The sequence below is a fragment of the Balaenoptera physalus genome (assembly GCF_965194825.1).
Source record: "Balaenoptera physalus genome assembly, chromosome: 1".
NCBI classification, from domain to species: Eukaryota; Metazoa; Chordata; class Mammalia; order Artiodactyla; family Balaenopteridae; genus Balaenoptera; species Balaenoptera physalus.
In genome coordinates this window covers 148,448,955-148,470,419 of record NC_138882.1, presented here as the reverse complement: position 1 = coordinate 148,470,419, position 21,465 = coordinate 148,448,955, and the positions used below count along the sequence as shown (strand labels likewise).

Sequence of the window (21,465 nt, the reverse complement as noted above, 5' to 3'; positions counted from 1 at the left end):
CACTTATTGCAGTGATCTGGAACCAAACCAGCAGTCTCTCTAAGGTGTGCCTGTATTTTTGTACAGATCTTTTTTTTCTTTTAAGACGTTAAGCTATTAGAGGTTAGAAAATATATCTCAGTATTTATTCATTCATTTAATCATTTCTGCTTTTATTTATTTAACATCTACTCTGTTTAAGGTCCTATGCTAGGTGCTGGGAATATTTTGGTAGGCAAGACAGACATTGTCTTCAGGAAAATCACATCTTTAAGTGCCGTAAGCTTAGTATTACTGTTAATGTTATTGTGGTTAAAAGTGAGTGTCTGAAGTTCAACTGTCTAATTACAAATTCTGATTCTTTGTTTACTAGCTATTTGGCTTATTCCTTATAACTCTTCATGCTTTAGGTACATCATATATAGTGGAATTGTTTGGAGGATAGTCTTAGGTTGAACCATATGAATTTGCTATTTCTGTAGATCTAAACACAGTTGAATATTAGAAACTGCAAACATTCATCCTAATGTAATTAAAGCTTTTCGAATAATGCCCAGCATACAATATTAGCTTATTAATATTATTTTAAAGTGAATATATAAGGACCTTTTAGCTGCACTTAAAGAAGTTTGCACACATTGTGAAGTTTCTAAAATTTGATTGGTAGTCATCATAACTCATTTAGTCTTAAGTCATATATCAAAATCAGGTACTAGGCAATAGTGACAGAAAGACATAATTTCTGGTGGCTGTGTAGTAACCCATATGAAATGAATTGATTTTGTCTCAGGTGAACCTTCATAAACATCCTGGTTACTGCTTACCTTGGTCAAGTTAATTTAGAAATTGACTCCTGAAAATTAAAAGCTGGAAGTATGGCTTTTTTTTTTTTTTAACATGTGGAGTGTTGCTTTATTATTATAATTATTTTTTTTAATTGAAGTATAGTTGATTTACAAGGTCATGTCAGTTTCAGGTGTACAGCACAGTGACTCAGTTACACACACACATATATGTATATATATGTATGTATATATTCCTTTTCGGATTCTTTTCCGTTATAGGTTATTACAAAATACTGAGTATAGTTCCCTGTGCTATACAGTAGGTTCTTGTTGCTTATCTGTTTTATATATAGTAGTGTATATATGTTAATCCCAACCTCCTAATTTATTCCTCCCCCAGCCCCAAAGTATGGCTTTTTAATCGGCACTGTTATTATTATGAAGAACTGTGGTTCTTTTTCTGAATTAATTGGAAATGAAAATTTAGATTACTTCTCTATTTATTTTTTTAAACATTTATTGGTATAATTCACATACCATAAATTTGCTTCTTTAAATTGTATGATTAAGTGGTTTTTAGTATGTTCACAAAGTTATACAGTCATCACCACTGTCTAATTCTAGAACATTTTTCTCATCCCCAAAAGAAACTCTATACCCATTTCCTCCTCCTTGCAGCCCCTGGCAACCACTAATCTACTTTCTGTCTTTATGGATTTCCCTCTTCTGGACATTTCATATAAATGGAATCATATGGCATGTGGCCTTTTGAGTCTGGCTTCTTTCACTTAGCATGATGTTTTCAATGTTCTTTCATGCTGTAGCATGTATCAGTACATTGTTACTTTTTTGCTTGAAAAATATTCCATTGTTTAGATATACTAAATTTTGTTTATCTGTTCATCACTGAATGGATATTTGAGTTGTTTCCACTTTTTGGCTCTTTTATAATGTTGCCATGAACACTTATGTATAGGTTTTTAAATGGTCATATGTTTTTATTCCTCTTGCATAGATGCCTAGAATTTGTAAGTGTTGTACGTTGTTGTTGCTCTTGTTTGTTAAGTGATTTTATTGAACTAATTCCATAAGTCTATATTCTTTGTCATGGGTGGCCACTGAAGTCTCTGCTTGGTTAGCTTAATGGTCAGCTAATTATTAGACAAAGCTTTCCTTAAAGGCCTTGATCTAATAAGTCTCCCAGCCTTTGCTGAGGGACTTTGTGTGCATGTTAGGGTGTGTCTTCAGTGCTTTAATGAAAAGCTCATAACTCTGAATTAGTCTTCATTCCTGCTAGCACAGGGCCTCAAAGTCAACCAGTGATGAGAAATCAGGGCCTTTCTTGGAAATGAACACAGCCCTGCATTTGTGAGTCCCAGGATTATATAAGAGTATTTCAAGGACCCCTCTGGAATTTCTTTCCCTAACTTTTCCTTTTTAGTTTTTTGATGAGCTTCTTGTTTGCTCCAACTCTTATTGCTGCTTTTAGCAGCTGGGATGTTAGACAGTTGCCATTGATTGTTTTTGACAAATGTTCTGGGGAGAAGGCTTTGTAGAGGGAGCTCTGAGTCAGGTCAGATGAAGGCAGGGCTTGAGTGTAGAGGTTTCCAGAGATCTGCCAGCCATGTCAAATAACGACAGTTCTCTTGGGATAGGACTTTTGGAGAACTCTAAACCTGTTCTTCTCCCCATCCCCCCACCAGTGGTTGCTAGATGCTGGTTTTTGGGGCTACAATGATTGTGAGGCTGTTGGTTTTCAAGGCTACCGTAGAAATGGGGGAAGGAGATGGATATTAGGAGTAACTTAACACTTTATTGACTGGGGGATTTTTGCAGAAACTAACACCTGTGGCTGTAATACATCTCTGGTCAAAAATGTGTTAAAGTGTCACAAATCTCACTGTTCTGAGACTCGGCCAATTTTTTAAACAAACACTCCTCAGATTATTACAGGCCTTTGGTTAATTTCCAGAGTTCTGAAAAAGTTGATTTTGACAATTTTCACTAGTAACCTCATTTCTGTTATGGAAGAATGAATTTTTGGAGTTCATTCAAAAGTGTTCCTCTTCCCTATTTGTCATTGATATTTTAAAAACGTTAGATGTGTAACAATTTAGTTTTTTCTATTATTTCTTTTGAAAAAATTAGTATTCACCAGTCATTTTTATTACTAAACATTTATTTAAGTGCTTATTATTATCATGATATAGCAATTAAACACATGAATTCATTTTTGACTTCATTGGCTATTCATCATTTATTCTGCATTTATTGAGCATTTACTCTGTACTGGGTCCTGGAATGCAGGTGAATAAGGCATGATCCCTGTTTCAAGGAGTTCCCAGTTTAGTGGGGAGGATTAAGAAAAAAAACTGTAACAACTATAAGAAAGTATGAGTGTTATAATAGCATCATCTACTAGGAGCTGTAGAAGTTTCATCTCTGTGTATATACTCAAAGCCTGGCACACCATCATTTCTCACTTGGGCTATTGCACTAGCATCCTCCTCCTCATCCTCATTATTACTCTTATCTTTTCAATTCGATTTCTTTATCACAAGCAGAATGATCTTTACAGAATGCAAATTAGATCATGTCACGCCTGTCTCCTTAAAATCTTTCAGTTATTTTCATCACCCATAGGTTCATCCAGAAACCTTTTTTATAGCCTACAGCTGTCAGAAATATCTGATACCTTTTGCCACTCCAACCCGTAACTCATTATGATTTCATGAGTGTGGCCTCAGTTCAGTTCCTCGAACACAGCAAAATTTTTTCTTATCTCAGAGTCTTTGCATATATTGTTTCTTTTGCTGGGGATACCTGTTCCCCAGCTCTGCTTAGCTGACTTGTAGTCATTCTGGTATCTGCTTAAGTATTACTGAGAGTGGCTTCCTTAATCACCTACCTCCCATTCTGAATTATATACTCTTATTTTACCCTGTACTTTTCACTCATAATCTTTATCACAGGATTTTTATATTTGTATATTTGTAACTATATATTCATTTTTGAGAGTGTTTGTTTAATCTGTATTCAGCTAGAATATAATTTCTGTGAGAAGGAGTGTGCCTTTTTACCACGGTTATGTCCTTAGTAAATATTCATAAATGAATTAGTCAATAGAAGGCATTCAGCTAAAATATATACTGAGCTAAATTTAGCTTAGGGAGTGCCCAATTTACCATGTAGCAATGCTTACACAATCTTGAAGGAATAGTACATGTTAGTTAAATGAAAAGGGGTGGGATATTCTAGGGTGGCAAAAGCAACATCATGTGCAAAGGCCCAGAAGAGTGAGAAAATAAGATCTAGGAGACTGGTTCTCAAACATTTTGGTTTGAGTACCCCTTTACAGTCTTAAAATGGAGGACTCCAAAGAGTTTTTTTTAAAATATAGGTCGTATTTATCAATATCCTATTAGAAATCAAAACTGAGAAATTTTAAAAATATTTAATTCACTTAATAATAATAAACCTACTACATGTTATTCTGAATAATATGTCTCTTTTGAAAAATAACCTTATTTTCCAAAACAAGAAAATATGGTGACAAGAGTACCTTTATTTTACATTTTTCAAATCCTCTAAATCAGAGACAGCAGCTAGGTTTTCATTATCTGCTTCTTCAGTCATCTGTTGCAATATGTTGTATTAGTTGAAGTCTAGGAAAAATATCGGATCCCAAATAAGTAGTGGGAAAAGGGAGGAACATTTTCATAGCCTTTCAGATAGTTACAGATATTTTTCTTTGATATTAAACCAAAGCTTAACGTGTTAATTGCAATATCAAATAAGAAAACATATCAGTGAACTTCTGTACTTTATTACATTAAAATCCACTGGTCTATTGTGCATTTTGAGTGGCTCTTTTGCCCATGTATGATTCTGTGACATCTTGCATTGGTCATATGGAAAATATTGGGTTATTGAGGTAGACTGATGTTCCAAATGGTGACACATTGTATTATATAATATCAAATTACAGTCATTATCCTCTTCACGATAAAAGTAGAAGTCTTTAAGTATTGAGAAGCTGTCAAACTCATGGAGACAGACACAAATTATACAAAATTCTAACATTTTGCTTGAAAGCTTGAATTTTATGATTGGCAACAAATATTGCCAGTTGTTTCCTTTGACGTGACAGGCTCATTTCATTTATTTTTGAGAAAATGTCAGCCAAATACCCAAGTGTGAATAATCATAGTTATTCAAGAGCAGGGATGAATCAACTTACCCAGGGTCCCCTAGCTAGTAAGTGACTAGAGACCAGGTCTTTCTGATTCTGTTATATTGTATTACCCCATGTCTAAATTGTTTGGGACTTGCCAAAGCATGTTCTTACAATAGTGTATTGTGGTATTTTTCCTAGAGAGCATGAATGGTTTAAACAAGATTTGCCCAGTTACTTATTTCCTGAAGACCCCTCCTATGATGCTAACGTCATTGATGATGAGGCTGTGAAAGAAGTGTGTGAAAAATTTGAGTGTACAGAATCAGAAGTAATGAACAGTTTATATAGTGGTGACCCTCAAGACCAGCTTGCAGTGGCTTATCATCTTATCATTGACAATCGGAGAATAATGAACCAAGCCAGTGAGTTCTACCTCGCCTCTAGTCCCCCAACTGGTTCTTTTATGGATGATAGTGCCATGCATATTCCCCCAGGCCTGAAACCTCATCCAGAAAGGATGCCACCTCTTGTAGCAGACAGCCCTAAAGCAAGATGTCCGTTGGATGCACTGAATACAACTAAGCCCAAATCTTTAGCTGTGAAAAAAGCCAAGTGGCATCTTGGAATCCGAAGTCAAAGCAAACCATATGACATTATGGCTGAAGTTTACCGAGCTATGAAGCAGCTGGATTTTGAATGGAAGGTAGGAAATTGTAGTATATGGAGATCATTTGTAGAAGCCATTTTCTGTGTAGTAAGCTGCTCTGAGCTGCTGAGTTGAGTACTAAGGTCAACAAAAAAAGTTGGTTTTGATTTAGATATGAATTTAGTGGTCTTGATGCTTCTGGCTGATAAATCCCATTCTTTCCAATAAAGTACCATGTGCATTCAAAACAAAACAAAACAAATCTCTGTAAGGATGAAGAACTGTCAATGTTGGGGACCTATGTATTTTTTAAATTATAGAATAGCATTCTTGGCTGAGAAACAAAGTTTTAATCAACTTGAAATCTCTTGAGAAATTAATCTCTTGAATTCAAGAGAATTTAATCTCTTGAGAAATCTCTTGAAAACCTGTTTCAGCATGCATCATAACAATAAAAAGTCACGTGTCTTCAAAGATACTATGTTTTTACTTTTCTCCTCCTTTTTAAGGGAGGGTTTTTTTCTTTTTGCCAGTAGCTGTAACAGCAAGTGGTTGATACAAGTTATACCATCAGAACATATTTATTCAGTAAACAAATACTTTTCTGTAAGTTGAGAAAAATCTGTCTTATCTGGCTTGTTCTTTTAGTCCTTAGATGTGGTATATTTTTCTTATTCTCAGCCCACATTTTACTTTTTTTATTAGTGCTCAAATTTATTTCAATTCTATTTGAGTATATGTGGGGGAAAAATCAGTTTTTCATTTTCAGGTATCTTTTACTCTTGTTCCTTCCTTGAGGACTGTGAATATACTTTTTTTTTTTTTTTAACATCTTTATTGGAGTATAATTGCTTTACAATGGTGTGTTAGTTTCTGCTTTATAACAAAGTGAATCAGTTATACATATACATATGTTCCCATATCTCTTCCCTCTTGCGTCTCCCTCTCTCCCACCCTCCCTATCCCACCCCTCTAGGTGGTCGCAAACACCCAGCTGATCTCCCTGTGCTATGTGGCTGCTTCCCACTAGCTATCTATTTTACGTTTGGTAGTGTATATATGTCCCTGCCACTCTCTCACTTTGTCACAGCTTACCCTTCCCCCTCCTCATATCCTCAAGTCCATTCTCTAGTAGGTCTGTGTCTTTATTCCCGTCTTACCACTAGGTTCTTCATGACCTGTTTTTTTTTTCCCCTTAGATTCCGTATATATGTGTTAGCATACTGTATTTGTTTTTCTCTTTCTGACTTACTTCACTCTGTATGACAGACTCTAACTCCATCCACCTCACTACAAATAATTCAATTTCATTTCTTTTTATGGCTGAGTAATATTCCATTGTATATATGTGCCACATCTTCTTTATCCATTCATCCGATGATGGACACTTAGGTTGCTTCCATGTCCTGACTATTGTAAATAGAGCTGCAATGAACATTTTGGTACATGACTCTTTTTGAATTATGGTTTTCTCAGGGTATATGCGAGTAGTGGGATTGCTGGGTCATATGGTAGTTCTATTTTTAGTTTTTTAAGGAAACTCCATACTGTTCTCCATAGTGGCTGTATCAGTTTACATTCCCACCAACAGTGCAAGAGTGTGAATGTACTTTTAACGGAAGAAAAAAATTTTCAAACATATCATGTAAATATTCATTTGACATGTTTTTATTTCATTATTTGTACATGGAATGAATAAACAAAATAATATTTCCTTAAAACCATTAAAAAAAAAACCAGATCTCCCTTTTCTGAAGCAGTTTTATTTAGTTAAAAAGGAGATGTTAATGTCTTTAAAATTCTTAATGAGAAATTTTTGGAACTAATTTGATAAGATGTTTTGAAAGCCAGAATCTTCATTATCTGAGTTGCGGTTTTATTATCTTCAAAAGGCAAATAGTATCTTCTTTACGAGATTACTACGATACTTAAATTTTGTTGCAGTACCTGTTAACAGTGCCTGATTCAAACCATTGACATGTTATTTGTCCTTTTTCTGTCTATTCTATATTCATAGGTAAAGGTATCCAAGCTGATACCTTTGGGCAACCAAAATATTACTGATGGTTTAGAGTGGAGGCATATCTGGAAAGAAGGCTGGACTCTCTAGAGTCTCTGAGTTCCCTTTGAATTTTAACTGTTGTACACAGTCCTGTTAGTGGGATTAAATAAATACTAAACTACTATGTAATGTTAATAAAAAAAGATCATTCAGGAATTCCCTCTCTACCCTACCTCTATCAGTTATTTGTTTTGATATTATTCTTTGCAATAAGAATAAGGGAGATATTTTGTAATTTGTTATTTTGAATGTTTTTCCTTAAAAGATTTTTCATTTTAGGTAGTGAATGCATACCATCTACGTGTAAGAAGAAGAAATCCAGTGACTGGCAATAATGTGAAAATGAGCTTACAGCTGTACCTGGTTGACAATAGAAGCTATCTTTTGGACTTTAAAAGCATTGATGGTAAGGAAGCCATGCAGGCATGAGCTCTGAGAAGATAAAACTTGGCACTAGTTGACAAGATGTTAAACCATCTCAAAGACATGGTGGGTAGGTCTTCTATACTGGTTTTTAAGTAATCTAGATTTAACTAAAAATGTAAGTGAAACAAAAAGGATTGAAGACGTGGAAAATCTCTAATCTAGCACTTCTCCAAAAGAAGTGCTTCCTTGGTATAAAAAAAGTCATTTGTAGTGTTGGCTGTGGAGCAAAGTAAGGAACAACAGGAAAGCAGTTTTTACCTAAAATTAGCTGATGTTGTTAGATTCTTTGTCACACTTCTCCATTCATCTTTTATCAGTAAGCATTATAATATCTAAACGTCATTCTTCATCAGCTTCTCTCATCTTGGGTGGCCAAGGTATCCAGATAGGCCTTTCCTGGGATTTGGGCTGGATTTTGGTGCCCATGGCCATCCAGGAGGCAGAGGAGTGAAGGGAGGTGGTCATGTCCAAGGACCTAGTGTGTGCCAAGAGTCAAACCTGGCTGAGCAAATGTGCTTATTCCACTCAGAGGCCCAAGTGGGATACAAGTAGAATAAACCAAGAGTCCACTGCTAGATGGAACCAGAGGAAAACTGAGTTCATAGTTAGGGAAGTTGTTTTCAACAGCATTTAAACATTTTTCTTGAACTGCCATCAACTATAGCTGTGTTTATATGATCCCCAGACCACCTTCATCAAAATTACCCAGAGTTCTTATTAAAAAGAGGATTCTTAGGAACTCTCCCAGACCTAGCAAATCAGAATCTCTGGAGATGGGTCCTGGGAAACTGGGAATCTGCATTTTTAACAAGATTTCCCTTGCCCCTTCCCCTAGGCAGTTGCAGTGTACACTGAAGGATCAGTGCAATGGTAATTTTTGTTTTTATCTTAATAATTTTTTTCTGTTGATACAACACAAGAAAATAATCTTCCAAAGGTGTGCTTTCTTCAAATGAAAGGGATATCAGTTTGATTTCAAGGTTACTGTCGAATACTATGTTGAGAAGGATTTAGGAGTCACATTTTGACTGTATGGGAGTGTTGAGATTGGTTAGTGATGTCTGTTATGATTGTGGGAGGGAAGAGCTTTTGCCACCCCTGCTCCTGAAACATGACATTTGCTGTCAGGTTGCCCTTGCTCAGATGTGTTTACTTAATATTCTGAATAAGGTATCTTCATAGGAAGGGCTTGGGCAAATATACCTTTCATATAAATTGCACTTCTTTGGTCCATTTCAGATGAGGTGGTGGAGCAGAGGTCTGGTTCCTCAACACCTCAGCGGTCCTGTTCTGCTGCTGGCTTACACAGACCGCGATCCAGTTTGGATTCTGTAACTGCGGAGAGCCATTCACTCTCTGGCTCTCTCATGGGCTCCTTCATCGGAAGCACATCGTCTTCAGTTCCACCTCGCCTGGGCAGTCACACCATGGATTTTTTTGAAATGTGTGCCAGTCTGATCACTACGTTAGCCCGTTGATGATCTTTCCGTAGTTTCTATCTTTCTGTTTTTGCACTGTGAAAATCAGATATATTCTTTAAATTATTGTTTTACTTATGGATATCACATACTCTGCAGTACTGGTTGAGAGCTGTGACTGTCTCCAGGGGACACTCAACGCCATTGAAATTACTGAAAACGAAAAAGTCTGACATTTTATTTACTGTAGACATCTGTAATTCTGTCTTGCCTATGGTAAATTTACATAGGTAGTATCTTTAATACGTGAACATTGATGAAGATTATTGTTAATCTAAGATTGTGGATTCACTACAGATGATTAATACACCTTTACTGGTGAACCATCTCAGTCAAAGGGTGGTTTGGCAACATCTTCTTGCTTTACTGTTGAGTGTAGATAAATCCAGTTTGCTTTCTAAATTTCAGCAGGCTTTAAGCTGTGTTTATGCACAAGAAGATTAAAAAATAGCACAAACATTAGTAAGATAATAATTAAATGTTGAAATCTTAAGAAGCAGCCCCCCAAATTTCAGAAACCAAGTTCTGCTAGCAGTTTTTGCAAATATTGCCCGGTGTTCAACAGAAGGGCTGTGGTCCTGAAACAGGTAACGGCCATTTCCAGGTTCCTTAAAAATAGCTATAACCAACTAGAGGTTTTATCTTGAGATTTTCCTGAATAGCATATTTAAGAGCCTTCAAGGTTCTACTCAGTACTGGAACATCTGGAATTACAACAACATTTGTCTTTTTCATAAACTTATATCATTTTACAACATGCCTTCAAAATCTACGTTTCTCAAATTCTTTTTCACTCTATTTATTTTTGTACTTCACCAAGCATGATAAAATAGACAGTTAAATGAAACAAAACAAAATGTCAACAGTCTCTTAAAGAGAACTCTTTATCTTTGATCCCTTATTGTGTGTGGTGGCGAGGAGTTTGGTGTGTATGTGTGTGTCCTGTTGTATCCCATAATGCTAATTATTCCTCAGAAGTTTGTTACTGTATTCACCCCCCTCCCTCACCTTCCCTAGTCACCTTTGTCTTTGTTTATTGTTTGATCCTTAGTGGCTAATTGACTCAGCTTTGACATCTTTTCTGGTTCTCTTTCTTTGTTCTATATCTTGGTTGCTAGCCATCCAATTTGAAACACTGTTCTGGCCCTAAGGGCTTTTGTGTACTTCCAAAGCTTGGTAGGCTGTGACTTTCACTGTTGAACCTGGTAGGGCAGGGAAGCCTTAAACATTCAAAAAATTCTCTCTTGAATAAATATATGTGTTGTTTACATATATACATATATGTATTCGCACCAGTGCTTTTAAATGAAAAACCAAACTTTTTTTTTTTTTTGGCTTTGTGCAGGTTTTTTTAAGGCTTTTAAAAAAACAAAAAACCTATATACAGCAGGGTAGATAATAGCCCATTGATTACATTTTGTTTTAGTAAAAATATTTAATTTTAAAATTATGTATAATTTATCAAATTTGTATTTATTCATTTGTCTTGTTTAATATGTTATAATTAACAATCCCATTCACCTGACTTACCCTATAAAAGACTAAGCTCTTGAAAACAAAAAGTGACATTGCCTTGACAGGTTTCTCTTTGCCAAAAATAATGTGTTTTCTACCAAGAAGCAAATGAGAATGTTAGACCAGATTTCTCTTGTGTTTATGAAAGACAAGTATGTCTGTCTTTAAAGAGCTTTGAGTCAGGAGTTTGCAGTGTGTCACATCATATTGTTTTGCAGAACTTTTTAAAAATGGTGTTATATAACTTTTAAGCCTGACTTCTTAATATCAAAATACAAGGAATCCTTGTTAGCCAATTTGGGAAAGAGGGTGGGGTTGCAGTTAAGATGTGTTAAGTTTAAACCTTTGAAAGATTGCCATCTAGTGGCATCGAAGGATACTTTTTTGTGAATATTTTTATAGGGAAAAGCAGTCCTGCTGCATATAGGTATGGCATAATTTTGGCCTCAACAAATGTGTAAATACCTCTTTTGGGAAAAACAGGACAACCTCATAATACTTGCCTATGAATGGGGTGACCTTCAAAATAAGGAATTAATTTGATTCCTTATTCCCAATGACAAAATCCCTAACAATTTTGAAGACAGAGAAATGGTAGGAAGGAATCCAGTGGCATTTTAGCTTCTTTAGTCTAATGAATCAAATGTTAGAAACTTATATTAAAGTTGCTTTAAATGGATGATTGTAATGTTTTTTAAGAGTTAAAAAGTTATTTACTATTTTCTCATTCTTGCCAGTATTTATGAATATCTACATTTTGATAGCCACCTGTTGAATTTTAGGAGAACCAAGGGTCACAGTTTGGGTTCTTGTGTCCTTAAGTTTTTAGAGCACAGCTCTTCTGTGAATGTAGATGGCGTAGTACTTTGTAGAGACAAGATTACAGGAGACTCAGCCCAGCATAATGGGGCTAGAACATTTTCATAGGAGACTCTTTGTTGCTAATGAGTAGGGAGAGGGAAAGAAATCAGTTGCTAAATTCCCACATTTCAGTCTTGTAAACTGGGTAATTGTGGATGTGGTATGTGGTAGACAGACCTGGGGTAGGAACAGTTTCTTCATGTTAAGATTCTGGAGGAGAGCTGCTGTTATTAGGCTACAGATAAAGTCTTAGCTATATCATGGAAATGGAGTCCATACTGGTTCTAGAATAGCATTTCCCAAACTGCCTTCTGTCAGATGCTCTGTGGAAAAGGGGTTTCATTGAGCAAGTTTGGAAAATGATGCATGTTACTCTCCTGCTTGAAGATGACAAAAGATGTGGGCATAAAGACTTTGACCAGTCCTTCTGTGAAAAAGAGAAAACCATTTAACTTTGTTTAATCCTGCTTTGCCCAGATTAATTTAAACATGGTTTTAAACTTACTATCCCCTGGGAAAAAACATACTTGAAAAATACTATTTTAAGAAAATTATTGTACCAGGTTGCCATAATGGGTAGATAAGAATAAAATTAAGATTTCCTTTTCCCTTATCAGTTGTTGGAGAGAATCTGGTTCAAAATCAGAATACTTTCATTTTAACCTGTAGACATATTCATCTTGAGCGAATGGTGGATTAGTAGAATTTTATATGTCTACAACTTGTTTCATAGCACCTTGATTTTCTTAATCAGGTTGTGGTATTTTGTGGAGGGAAAAATTTATTCTTTTTTGTGTTGAATGGATAACTGAAAAACCTTAAACAAGATTACTTCTAAAAATGGTCTAAGAGACTAGTAACTAATGCTTATGGTTCTATGGGTAATGAGTCAATAACATTGATTCTTACTTTCAGAAAGTATAGTCAGTGAACATTTTCTAAATACTTTTATATATAGAACACCATATTTAGATCTAATTCCTGTTATTCTTTAATGAAGGAACAAACAACATCCCGAATTAGATATGTTGGGAGGGAGGGAGGCAAACTGTTATAAGTTGGGCTTTTGTTTTGATCAACAAATTTTTGAGACACTTTTGTAACCACTAGTGTTTGCATTCCTTGATACTTGCCAGCTATAAAGAGAATCCAAGAGCCTAAATTATTCAGAAATAACAGTATTCCATGTCAGGGAATTGGCTATATGTAGTACAGACAATTCTCCCCTTTATGCAAATAGGTTTCCTGGGACAGTTACATAATCCTGGGCTTGCTTTCTCTTATTCCCTAGCCAGTTTGTACTCAGGGAATACAAATTGATTTTTTATTAGATGAGACATAATTGAGAAGATAATCATAGACAACTGTTACAGATTTTTTGACTATTTGGATTTATCTGTAAATGTACAGTATATTGAGTTAATATAAGCAATGCACCTTCCATTTATAAAATATAAGATCTTGGAATGTGCCTCCCATAGACACTGCATGTTTATCTATTCACTGGTTAATAATTTAAATCCTGTTAATGGTTGTGAAATCTCAATATCTAAATGCTAGACATGTTCACAGTTTTGTCTGTTTTTATTTCTTTTTAAAGACCTCCACGTTTTCAATTTGGCACGTCTTTACCTGATCATTCTGTCACTCTGTGACTTAAAATAGGGAATGTACTTTATTTTAATAATAGTTCTCAGAAACTCTAAAATTCTGGATGAGGGATCTGTGCAATCTGTTTGTAAGTCACATCCTGTGTTGGGCCTCATTTTTGTAACCTCTAAAGTGGGAGGGATAGATTAAAAGACCTCTGAGTTACCTTTCAGCTTTAAGGTTCTGTTTTCTCTGCCTTTTCATATGATTTGTATTAGTGCTCACTTTTTACACATTTAGAGATTTTATACTTGTGTGAATGGTCTGTATTTGTTTGGTGAGGTGTTTTGAAGGTATATACTAAAATATTTTTTTAAATACAGCTGCCCCCCTGGAATACAAATAGTAAAAATCATCCAGAAAACCAAACATGTTAAAATGTCATGTGCACTTGCCATAAAGCAAAAGATTACTAATTTGGAGTGATGGAAGTGTTCCATACATTTTAATAGTGATTTTTAGATCCAGAGACCCTCCGTATCTTCTATTAACTTATTTAATACGTTACGGTAACCTTGTGAGTTAACGATTTTCCAGATGAGAAGGCAGGACCAGAAAGCTCTTCACAAGGCTTTAATGCCATACAAGTGTTCAATGATGATCACTGCTCTTTGTATGCCCCCTTCCTCTGGGGGAAAACAGTCTGAATCACTGAAATATCTGCATAGTTGAGTAATAAAAATAAAGATGTATTGCTTTCAAGTCTTAGAGTGACATGAAGTAGTCTTAACTGAATATTTTTTAGTTTAATGATTTGAACCAGTTGATTGTACTAACTAGATGTAATTATCATAAGTATTTATGATCAGCATATTGATTTTTGTTAAGTACTTCTAAGTTATTGAGGGTGCTTAAAAAATACTGAAGAAACTTTTTAGGACATGATTCTTCCTTTAACTTTATTTATATGAATCTCATAGCACAAGATTTTTTAGAAAGTAAAACTAGCCCCAACTCCTATCTTAAATTATCATAGTTTTTGACTATTAATCTAAATTAGGCTTATCTAAATTTCATATACAGATTGGTAATTTTTCATTTTATATGCATATTAGATGATAAGACGCTATTTTCATAGAGTATATTTCTATTCACAGACTACCTAATCATTATTGGCTTGATATGGATTCTTTCAAACCTTATAAAAATTTGAAATGTAATTTATGTTTGAGCTTTTAAAAGCGTATCTTATTTAAGCAAGTTGCTGGCATCCTTACCAGCCTTTCCCTATGTAATTATAATGCATTTGATGCCACTGAACAGTAATAACATAAAGAACAGGACCCACGGTCTAGACTATGTTGAGTTTTAATTAAACTTGTTCAGTCATAACCTGATAAGAATCAGGCTGGGTCTAGAAGTTAGACTGCGGGGCTGTATTAATTTCATGAGCCAATGTTAATGCTTACTGCCAGCCTGCATAGCAGTGCCAGTTTGCAGCCGTGATTGTGTGTGTGACTTTTGGTAACTACTGTTTATATGTGAAGCAGCTCAGATGTTATGGAAGTAGCTCATGATTATTTGGACAAGCAGGGTAAGTAAATTTAAGTTACGTTTGAAAAAGTGCAATTAAGGAAATCCGAGAGCAGAATGCTCTTTCCAGGAAAAAAGTGAAGTGCTTGTAGAATATCCTAGCATGACAACTCTTTTGAACATACAGAGAATTTTGACAGGGTTCATACAGTGGGAATTTTTTAATTCGCAGTTTGCTACTTTGTGTCGATTTAGAACTTCAAGGAAGGATGGGAGGGAGGCTCAAGAGGGAGGGGACATGGGGACATGTGTGTGCATATGGCTGATTCGCTTTGTTGGGCAACAGAAACGAACACAGTATTGTGAAACAATCATACTCCAATAAAGATGTATTAAAAAAAAGACTGAAGAAAAAAAATTAAATTTCAAGGAAGGAATAGGAACATTCTAGCCAAGGAGAACTGCATATTTAATTTTTGCTGCTAATTTAAGCATGCATTTTTCACAGCTAAAAGTCCTTTTTAAGTTTTGTTACAAAGAAAGTCATTTTTCTAGACAGATAACATTTTCCTAAGATGGAAAAAAACAGAGCCACTAAAAAAACAAAAACACCTTAATTAATTGTGCCTTTTCTCTTGAATTGTAGGACTAATAATTAGTCAAAAACTTGTTTAAACTGTGTTTTTTCCCTAATTCCTCTAATTTTTCCTTAAATCTGTCCTCCACAAACAGTCACATTGTTTGCTTTTGCCTGTTTGTTTTCAGGTTCCTTTGGCCAGACCTCACTATCATTGTCAGAAATTGTTCACTAAATGTGTTTTTCTGTTTGTTTTATGTTGCTTCACTTTTTAAGTCACCTTGGTAAAAGTTTGGCTGCCTTTTCATGTTTTTAAAATGAATGCAATGAATAGCAGTCTTTATATTTTGACCCTTTAAAAAGTTTGTAAAGGAAAGAAATAATGCAGAGCAAAGAACAAAATCTAATTTTGAATCTGAGTCTCAGTTTGGCTGCTTGACAGCAGCAAGTCATTTAACCTCATTTAGTTTTTTCATCTACAAAATGTGGATAATAACCTACCTCACAGATGTGTGTGAGAAACTGAAGGCCCTTGTTTAAAATACAGGCTTTATCGTCATATTTAATGTAAATCCCTTCCTTTTTTTTAATAGATATCTTTGATACTGATAGGATGAGTATCTTCATTGTAGGTAAGTCTTATGTGGTAAGAATATAGTGGTAAAAATGTTTAAAAGACCACAGTTTTACAAATTATGGTATTCTTATTTTAAGGGACTGTTAAAATTTCTTGAAAGTATCGAATATCCAAATATCAAATTTGTCTTTTGTTGCAACAGATATTCAGAACTTCTTAAACTGTTGGCTGAAGATGCCTTAATGTACCAAAATACAGCTTTCTCTCCAGACTATTCACAAATATCTATGGTTGTATGATGTTTTGAGTGTTTAATGTAAAATTGTTAGAGAACTGTGAACTCTAAGCATAGTAATCTTAATGTTGTTTTAGGAAGAATGTTTGTGTTCTGTATCATGTATGCTTAAATATCATACAGTGACTTTTGAGTGCAACAAACAAAACTGAAAGTTGACGGCCATTAGGTTGTGTCCATGACAATCATAATAAAATGTAAGATTGGATATTAATTGTTCAAAAAATTTTCAAGAACACTTTGCATTCATTCTTTCTTAGCCCATCTTTGGAAAACAAATCCCATAGGCTGATGCATTTACCCACCGAAGCACTTGATTACATATCTATTAAAATAATTTTTTTAACTGTTGAAATTGGGATCATTTTTCTATAATTCATTTCAGGAAGAGGAAAAAAAAGACCAGACTCTTAGTGCTTTTGTGTTTTAATAACCATAGATTCAAAGTTCAGTTTTGTTTGTTATGTATTTTTTGTGAGTGTTAAATGATCAGTGGGAAGAATGTCTTCCAGCAACTGTGTGGTAAAGTTGTCTTCTTGAATTACACAGCATTTCATAGTTACAGGTTCTCCCTAGTTAATACTTGCACTGTACAAACTCATAGGTAACAAACACAAAAGAGAAAAGCAGCCTGTCTGATTACTTATAAGCTTTTTTCACAAAATCAAATTAAAGTCTCTGGTTAATTTGAAAGCTGTTTTGTTTCTGTTCAGTCATTAAGCTAATATTCTGCAACTCCATTAATAGTTACAGACAAAGCCATTGCAGAACTTTGCTGCCTGTGATTCCTTGGAGATTCCATACCATCTTTGTCCACTTTTGTCTTCCTTGTTCTACACTGTAGTTTCTAACTTTAGCCATTGTATTAGTTTCCTATTGCCGCCATAAGAAGTTACTACAAACTTAGTGACTTAAACAACACAAATTTATTGTCTTACGGTTCTGTAAGTCAGAAGTTCGGTGGGCTTAGCTGTTGTTTGTTTCTGCATCAAGTCACACAGGCTGAAAAACCAAAGCATTGGTAGGGCAGGGTTCTGGGGCAGAGTCTGTTTCAAGGCTCATTCAAGTTGGTGGTGAATTTAGTTCTATGCTGCTGTGGGATTGCAGTCCCATTTCCTTTCTGGCTCTTGGCTAGGGATCACTTGCAGCTTCTAGAGACCAGCATCATTCTCTGGTCCATGGCTCCCTTCATCTTCAAAGCCAGTGACAGGGGGCTTATGCTTCAAATGTCGCCTGCCTCCTCTTCACTACATCTCTGACTGGCTGACTCTTCTGCCTTCCTCTTCTGATTGCAAGGGCCCATGCTAGTAAATAGGGCTCACTTCGATAACCTCCCTATTTAAGGCCAGCTGGTTAGCAAACTTAATTTCATCTATAAAGAAGTCCCTTTTTTCCAAGTCACATAACATATTTACAGGTATTAAAACCAGGACACGAAGATCACGGAAGCCAAAGTTCTGCTTACCGTAGAAGACCTCAGGTTTACAACAAGATTTTACACTGAAGGCTGCTGAGAATAGAGAACAAGCAATGTAGATGTGGTCCTATGTGCTTATGATGGGCACCTCTCATATTTATATATCTAAAAGCAACTTTTTGAAAAATATTATATGCTAGCTCTCATTAAAAACACATCAAAGTCAAGCTATATAAGATTTCAATTTGCTTTATCCAAACTTTTAGAAGAACAACAGATTTGTTTTTATTAGCAAATACTTTTTCCTTTAGTCCCTAAATTGTATGGGTAATAGATGCTTATTGTAGCAAATCTGAGTACAGGAAGTTTGAAGAAGCTGAAAAAAATTATCCGAACCCTGTTACCCAGAAACAACCACTTCTTAGGAATTTGTCATTATATATTGACTTTTTGCTCTTCCTCTTCTTCCCCTCAGAATCTATGTTTTAAAAGTTCTGAACATGTGCGGGAGAGGCCCTGCTCAAGAGAATGCTATGTTGACTTGGAAGACCAAGTGTGTCAGAGGTACTCAAAAGGAGGAAGGGACAGCTTTGGTGGTGCATGTTGTTAACAGGTTGCTGGTGGCCTGGCCTATAAATGAATGAGAGGCCCAGTGGTAGCCTCTGTTAGGGTCAAGTCCCTTTGTAAGCTTTTATCCAACAGAGTGTTGTCATCTTTAATGATTTATTTTTATGCAAAATTAAACAGTAAAATAGAAACTGTTTTTCCATTGAAATGTTCTGCTAGATTAGGGTTTCTAGGAGACAGATGACATTTGCTTGAGACATCACTGAAACTTTAGTTTTATGATGTTTACATTAAAGAACCTTGTAGATTAATAGTGTATGAAGTTGTTTGTTTAGTTTCAGTGCCCTGATTTAAAGAATGGAAGAAATGTGGCTGATTGATAGCGAAATAGAAACTACTTCGATGTGGATGGAATGTTCTTCCTAAAAATGTATTCCATATCAATAAATAGTAGTAATTAGGTACTAGTTTATATTAGACCAAATGGTTTATACTTCAAAAAGCATAGAAAAGTGTTCAGTTTCAAAAGCCTGTTAGGTATATCATCTATGTAAAATTATTACATCCTAGCCATTCTTTCAAGTCTTAACCTTTGAATTTCAAAAACCTGTTTTTATGTTCAGCATCTTCCAACTTCAGAAAAGGCCAGGTACTAAAAATAACAACACTTAGTATTTTGTATTAAGGATTTTTAAGGCACTTTTATTTATATTATTACATTACAGCCTGACAACAACCCTGAGAAGTAGACAAGGTGAGTGTTATTAGCCCTGCTTTACTGATGAGGAAGTGGAGACTCAGAGCTGAGTCATGGAATTAATTAGAATAAGAGGCCGTGCGATGAGATGGAATGTGCATGGGACAAACCTGTGTCAGGTAAAATGTAGCCCCACGGCCACCTCAGGATTTAAGATACTTCATGTTCTGCTGTGGTGGCAAGTGTGATATTTGGGTTTTGATCCTCTTTTGTACAGGATTATTGCAGGAATGGTGTCTGCTCAACATAGCCCTGCACTCCCTCTGGCTTACCACCTTGCCCATGGGCCATACCTGTCCCATGTCCTCCCTTCTACCGTGCCCAGTGTGGGAGAGGGCTGCTGTTGCCTGGTCGCCCTGCCTCTCACTGAGAAGTAAGTTCAATCCGGGGTGGGGGGGGTCCAAGCAGAAATATATTCCCAGCCTTTCTTTGGTGCCAGCCTTAATCTCATCTCCCAGAAAAGAAATCTCAGTGTCACTTCCTAATTAATTCCTTTTCTCTCTCACTTCTACCTCTAATGGGGCTCCTGAAACTATATATTTCTATTGCTGCTGTCTTAAGGTCTAGTGGTCTTTCTTACCCCTCGAATATTGCAAAAATAACTAGTCTCTCCTCGTTCTAATCTGCCATCCATAATCTGTCACCCATATTGCCATGATTTTTTTTTTCCTTTTCTCTCCAGACACCTGGCATTGTCTTCCTGCTTAAGACCTTTGAATGGTTCCTACTCTCTAAAGGAAAAAAAGTCCATGTGAACTCTGTCACATTCTAGCCCTGACTTACCCCATTCCAGCACTTGTCATTTCCTACCAGATACACTATACTCCTTTTACCTTGAATTTCTTCCTGGTCACCAGGCAGAGCATGGATTTTTCCATCTCTGTGTCTTGTCTAGCAAATACATGTGTTTAAAGACCAAGCTTCAGTGTCACCTATATGTTGTGTGTTATAATTGTTATTTGTAATAATCTCTGTACCTATCTTCCTCTCTAAACTTTATGAATACTTTTGATCCTTGTCTTCTAGAATAAGCTTGGCCTTTACTGGCACGTGCCATTTGGAACAAGAAAAAGAAGATAAAAGAACATAGAAGCTTAAAAAATAGTCTCACAGTATAAAGGATGAGGCCATGGATCTCACACCCTTGAAGGGCAGAATCACCCTAACAGGCAGTGTACATCATCTGAAAAATAGAATGTTATTTACAGCTCAGCTTATTTATGTTTCTTTACTTTCTGTAAGTAAAAATACCTATGAATTATTTTAATAGATATTTGGGCATAAACAAAATAATATCCTGCTGTTTAAAATAAGTAAAATGGTTATTTTAAACTGATACAGCATATATATTATTTAAATTTTATTAAATATATTTAGGCAATTCTCAAAATGTTGGGTGAATTTAGGAAAAAAACTACTTTCCAGCATACTATTCCCAAAGAAACCAATTTTGGGCAGCATTTGTCTGATTTTAGTTTTGTGATAAAATTGGTATATAAATGTCCTTCTGCTTTGAGATTATACCTTAAATTGGAGTATTTAAAAGATGTTGGTTATACTATTTACTTTTCAGAATTCAATTACACCCAATTTAAATGCACAACATCTTCTAGAAATTATAAACACTCGTGTACTAATATTAGAAGCAAACTAACCATCTGCACAACTGACTAGGTGCCATAAGGCGTGATTTCTAACTTTGGACATGGCTCATTAAACAAGTGCTGGAATGCCAACACACACTGCTTCACAGTCTCTTGAGCCAGCACTGAAATAGATACTGAAATAGACATTGAAAGATAACTGCTTAGGAGCAAAATCAACATCTAAATGTGGAGGATTTGTTTTTCTCCTCTAAATTCCTGATGAAAGTTTCCACAGATTCCACCATCTCATGCTGACACGTAAACTGATTGATGTGAGGCCGGACTGAGACCTTAGAACTAGTTCTCACTTGTGCAGACTGTACCATTTGATCTTGATCTTCCTAAGGTGACCAAACTTCATGCCTGAGAAAAAAGAAAAATAGACAAACATTTTGAAATACAGGCCCATGGAATAGTGAGTAGGAGACTTCAGGGGAATTTTTTATCCAGTTTAATATTTTTATGCTCCTTTAAAATGTTTATAAATATGCTCTGTAGAGAAGTTTGATAACCTCAGGAGCGGCAGACACAAAAATAGTCTCTTCCAAATAATCCTTATGGAATAGGGCATTGCATA

The 21,465-nt window shown here is 35.5% G+C and overlaps 2 protein-coding genes across 6 annotated transcripts in view; one reads left to right on the top strand and one right to left on the bottom strand.

Moving 5' to 3' along the window:
- The window catches only part of PRKAA2 (protein kinase AMP-activated catalytic subunit alpha 2), a 65,707-nt gene extending 48,513 nt beyond the window's left edge, over positions 1-17,194 (top strand). For all 5 annotated transcript variants that reach the window (XM_082415053.1, XM_082415055.1, XM_082415054.1 and 2 more), the window contains 3 exons: positions 5,140-5,644; positions 7,929-8,055; positions 9,315-17,194. In XM_082415053.1, the coding sequence (XP_082271179.1) occupies positions 5,140-5,644; positions 7,929-8,055; positions 9,315-9,553 (871 nt within the window). In that variant the 3' untranslated portion in view covers positions 9,554-17,194. The remainder of the gene's footprint in view (positions 1-5,139; positions 5,645-7,928; positions 8,056-9,314) is intronic.
- Positions 15,870-21,465, bottom strand: part of FYB2 (FYN binding protein 2) — a 145,345-nt gene continuing 139,749 nt past the window's right edge. The window contains exon 20 of the mRNA XM_082414938.1: positions 15,870-21,251. Coding sequence (XP_082271064.1) covers positions 21,230-21,251 — 22 coding nt within the window. The 3' untranslated portion in view covers positions 15,870-21,229. The remainder of the gene's footprint in view (positions 21,252-21,465) is intronic.